This window comes from Plasmodium gaboni, chromosome 14 (assembly GCF_001602025.1).
Source record: "Plasmodium gaboni strain SY75 chromosome 14, whole genome shotgun sequence".
Lineage (NCBI taxonomy): Eukaryota > Apicomplexa > Aconoidasida > Haemosporida > Plasmodiidae > Plasmodium > Plasmodium gaboni.
In genome coordinates this window covers 229,407-234,893 of record NC_031494.1, presented here as the reverse complement: position 1 = coordinate 234,893, position 5,487 = coordinate 229,407, and the positions used below count along the sequence as shown (strand labels likewise).

The 5,487-nt window shown below is 19.3% G+C and overlaps 1 protein-coding gene across 1 annotated transcript; it reads left to right on the top strand.

The window, feature by feature from the left end:
• Positions 1-454: 454 nt before the first annotated feature.
• On the top strand, positions 455-5,293 carry PGSY75_1408200 (transcription factor with AP2 domain(s); the record flags this gene model as incomplete). The annotated part of the gene is made up of 1 exon (XM_018787788.1): positions 455-5,293. One exon carries the CDS (start codon positions 455-457, stop codon positions 5,291-5,293), a length of 4,839 nt encoding a protein of 1,612 aa, XP_018639160.1.
• Positions 5,294-5,487: the final 194 nt, after the last annotated feature.

Genomic DNA, 5,487 nt, shown 5'->3' with positions numbered 1-5,487 from the left:
TTTTTTTTTTTTTTTTTTTTTTTTTTTTTTTTTTTTTTTTTTTTTTTTTTTTTTTTTTTTTTTTTTTTTTTTTTTTTTTTTTTTTTTTTTTTTTTTTTTTTTTTTTTTTTTTTTTTTTTTTTTTTTTTTTTTTTTTTTTTTTTTTTTTTTTTTTCATTTGTATAATCACATTTGTAATATATAGAAATATATTTTTTTTTTTTTTTTTTTTTTTTTTTTTTTTTTTTAAAAATTTTTTTTTTTTTTTTTTTTTTTTTTTTTTTTTTTTTTTTTTTTTTTTTTTTTTTTTTTTTTTTTTTTTTTTTTTTTTTTTTTTTTTTTTTTTTTTTTTTTTTTTTTTTTTTTTTTTTTTTGTTTGTAAACATATATATATATATATTATATATATGTAGATATTATTTATTTATTTTTTTGTTTTGTTATTTGGTTAGTATTATACAATGTCATCAAATATATGTATATCAAAATGATGAATTCAACAGGAGAAATAAGAAATTTATGCTTAAATGTTTTTAATGCACTTAAGAAAAAGTGTGATGAAGATATTGAATCGAATGATGATAAAAAAAGGAATTGTGATAATAGCTCAGATATTATGGAGAAGATCAAAAATAATGATGATATTGATATAGATGACAATCATATAGATGACAATCATATAGATGACAATCATATAGATGACAACTATATAGATGACAACCATATAGATGACAACCATATAGATGACAACCATATAGATGACAACCATTTAAGTGATAAGAAAAAATACTACAAATCCAAAAAAAATGAACCATATAAAGATATAAACAAATTAAACCAACAGTCTTCTTTAATAAATAAAAAAGAAGGGAAGGATAATACATCTGTTCCTATTAATAACAAAGGCAAAAGTATATCAAAAAGTAACAGTACGTGGACGAACGAAATTATCAAGAAAGAATACAATAAAAAGAAAAATGAAAAGAACAAAAAAAATATCGAAGATAATAAAAAGATAAATGATGAAAACAAAAAAAAATATGAAGAAAATAAAAAAAAATATGATGAAATTAAAAAAAAATATGATGAAAATAAAAAACTATATGATGAAAATAAAAAAAAAAGTGGAGAAAGCAAAAAAAAGAATGAATATAATAAAAAAAATAATATAGAAAATAAAAAAGATGTTAAATATAATTTTAATAGAACTAATTATTTTGTTCCTAACGAAATGAATGCGAAAATATATAAAAATAATTACGCACATATAGAAAATAGAAATGAATTACGAAATAATATCCCTACATATATAATGAATGAGAATAATAATATAAATAGAAGTAATAGAAATGAAAATAATTTGTCTTTCTTAAATTCAGGATATGAAGAAAAGTCATCATATGTATATAATTATGAAGAGAAATTAAATGTGTCTTGTAGATTTTTTATAGAAGAATCTAACCCATACGAATTAGATATAAGAATGTTAAAAGAAAATTGTCTAACTGTTTTTGAACTTTTATATAGAGAAAAAAGAAACTGGTGTTCACTATATATATCTACAATGAATGGACCTATGTCTAATTTTAATTATCATTTGTTTAAGATATTATGTAGTGATGATGAGATATATATGTATTTCTTCTTATTCAAGAAATTTATTTTTTCCTGTTATATATATTTTAATTTAGTAAGTATACAAATATATTCTAATTTTTTGAATAATGATGAAAATGAAATATGCTATGATTTTAAGAATGTAATAAATACAAACATGCAACAAACAAATAATAAAGTTGATAAGGTTTGTGATGATATTGTTCATAATAATGATAATAATATGTCATCTAATACTTATAGTATATCGAAAAAAAAAAAAAATTTAACTTATGATATAAATGAACAAGGAAAAAATAAAATACAAGATGATATATTATTAAATAAAAAAAATAAATATATATCCCCAAATTTTTTTAGTAATTCAACAAATATATTATCACCAAGTATTAATAGTTATAATATAAATAATTCGAATGGATATTCATCGTTTCCTAATACATATACAGATAACAATAATAATATATATGATGATATATATGATAAAAGAAATTATATGTATTTTAAAAATATGAATAATTTCTCAAATATTAAAGATGAAGATGAGAAGTTATTTAATTTTATTTATGATCCTTCAAAACATTTATGTGGTAACAAAATAAATTATTGTTCAAGTTATTTTCATTTTTTTGATAAAAATCAAGAAGATATAAAAAAAAAGTTACAGTTATTTATAAATACACATTCACCTACTATGGTAAATGTTACAGAGAAGTGGAATAATTTTTATGAGAATAAAAATAAAATATACTCATTTGTAGAAAAATATAAAGATATAAAAGTTTCTTCGATTGATCATTTTAAGAAGGACACAACAGAGAAATTTATAAGTGCCTTTGTTGAGACTTTTTCTTGCGCCAATCGTATTCATTGGGGGAACCAAAAGGAAGTAATAGAAGACAACGATGGTAATTATGATGATAAAAAAAAGGAAGAGCAACCAGAAGAAGAAGAAGAAATAGTAAAGCACGACAATAATAATAATGATGATAACAAAAAAAATGATGATAACAAAAAAAATGATGATAACAAAAAAAATGATGATAATAATATAAATGATGATAATAATATAAATGATGGTGATAATATAAATGAAGAAAAAAAAAGAAAAAAAAATCTATCCACTTATCAGCAACACAATATATATGATAATCATAAATCATTATATGATGATGATAAAAAAAAAGATGAAGAACAAAATTGTAGTAAGCAACATGATGAAAAAATAGAAGAAAAAAGTGATACATTATTAAAAAATGATGATATACAAGAAAATATAATAAAAAGTAATAATGATATAATAAATCAAGAAAATGATGATAATAATAAAAAAAAAAAAAAAAATTTCTGGAATATATTTGAATTAATTAAAAAGGATTCTTATAATAATAATAATAATAATGATAATAATAATGATGATAGTAAACAAAATAGTGTATGTAAATTTTTGGAAGAAAACAATAACTTATCAAATAATGATCAAATCGAAAAAAGTGTTGAAAAAGATATTTTCACAGATCAATATGAAACAAATAAAAATGGAAGTGTAATACAAGAAAGTGATAATGATAATTATAATACAACAAGAAATGAAGAAATACATGAAGATGAAGATGAAGATGAAGATGAAGAAGAAGAAGAAGATGATGGTGATGAAGAAAAAGAACATAAAAAAGATGAATCGATAGAAATGAAACATAAAAGAATATTAAATGATAATATAAATAATAAAGATATATCATTACATAATGATAATAATACTCTATATAATGGAGGTATAGGTATGTTTAATAATAATAATTTTTGTAGTGATAATTCAAATACTAAAGATTCATTGAGCTTAATGATTTCTCATAAATCCTTAACGATGGATTTAAATGAGTCAATGGAGATTGAAAAAAAAAAAAAAAAAGAGCAACAATATAATGATGATAATAATAATATAAATATTTATCATAATAATTTACCTAGTAATTCTCGTAATAATATTAATGTTCAGGTTAAAAAAGAAATATTTTTAAATGATCATGAAAAAGATAAATTAAAAAATGATGATAAAAAAAAAATATCAGATCATGATTTTCAAAATGATCCTAGTGATAAATGTAATAATAATGATAATCCTTCATTTAACAATATAAATAGAAAAAATTATTTTCCAAATTATATTATATTAAACAATTTAAATATTCTCATAACAGATTTAAACGAACTATATGATTATGTAGAAAATGGTATTGATAAAAATTTATTACGTCAGAAAAATATAGCATTAGATTTCTTGCTAAAAGGAGATAATAAATCCTTACCTTTAGGTGTATTACCTATTGATAATGATGAAAACGATAAGCATTATCATCATCATCATCATCACCATCACCACCATAACGTTTTTGTAGTAGAGCCAACAACAACATGCACTAATGAATTATGTAAAAGAAATAATAATATATTAAATAAAAAAAATAAGGAGAATGAAATTGGCAGATGTAGTTCAAATTGTATGGGAGAAAAATGTTATTCTATTCATTATAATGATAAAGAAATAATAAGAAAAAATGTGGAAAATAAAAAAGATGAATGTGCTAATATTGATATGATATCTTCATTGGATTATCAAAGCTTTTGCAGAGTTTGCTCAGGCATAGAATATGAAAATTTTCAAAACAATATAGATTATAAAAAAGAAAATAATTATAAAATACCTGAAGTTTTTATTAATGAAAGTGATTTTTTTTGTAATTGTAATAATATGAATATATTAACAAACAATAATACGAATTATAATTTTAATAAACATAATATGAGTAATAATATGAGTAATAATATGAGTAATAATATGAATAATAATATGAATAATAATGTTTATGATATGGATTATAATAATAAACCTTTTTTTCTTGATAAGTCCTATAATGATAATAATAATTATTGTATGAATAAATTTAATGATATTCACAAAATGAATGATGTAATTACACAACATTTTTTTTATAATGATGAATATAAAACAGACATAGATGATAAAAAAAGAAAATTCGGCCTACATATAGATAAAAGAAATAATAATAATAATATACAAAATGATGATATTACTAATAATTATTATAATGCATATGTCACAAAAGGGAAAAATAAATTCTGGAGTATTGATAACGACAAATCATTAGAAAATAATAAAAATGTAACACTAAATAGTAGAGAATTAAGAAATTCAAAAAAAAGTAAATTAATAACAAAAAATAATCAATCAGATACAAATAAAACCAATAATAAAACAACAAAGAGCGCTAGTAATGTTGAGGGGAAATCTCCAAGAGTTAAAAAATTAGAAAAATTTACAAATGTTGATCAAGAAGAACTAAGAGAGGTATTTGGACCTACAGGAGTGTCAGGGGTTTATTTTGAAAAAAGCAGAAGTAGTTGGACGGCACAATATAAAGTTAGTGGTGGTAAAAGAAGAGCAAAAAGATTTCTTGTTACCAAAAATATGTCATATGAAGAAATAGAAAATGTGAAACAACAATGTATTGCTTACAGAAAACAAATGGAAAGAGAATATATTAAAGAATTCTTAAATGAGGAAAATAAAAAAAAAATTAATAATTCAGAAAATGATCCACTCGCCACGGATGTTGCTGATGGGGTCAAAAAAATCAAAAGAAAAAGAAAATTGAAAAATTTTTATGAAGGTTAAAAAAAAAAAAAAAAAAAAAAAAAAAAAAAAATAAGAATTATAATAAAAAAAAAAAAAAAAAAATTTTTTTTTTTTTTTTTTTTTTTTTTTTTTTTTTTTTTTTTTTTTTTTTTTTTTTTTTTTTTTTTTTTTTTTTTTTTTTTTTTTTTTTTTTTTTTTTTTTTTTTTTTTTTTTTTTTTTTTTTTTTTTTTTT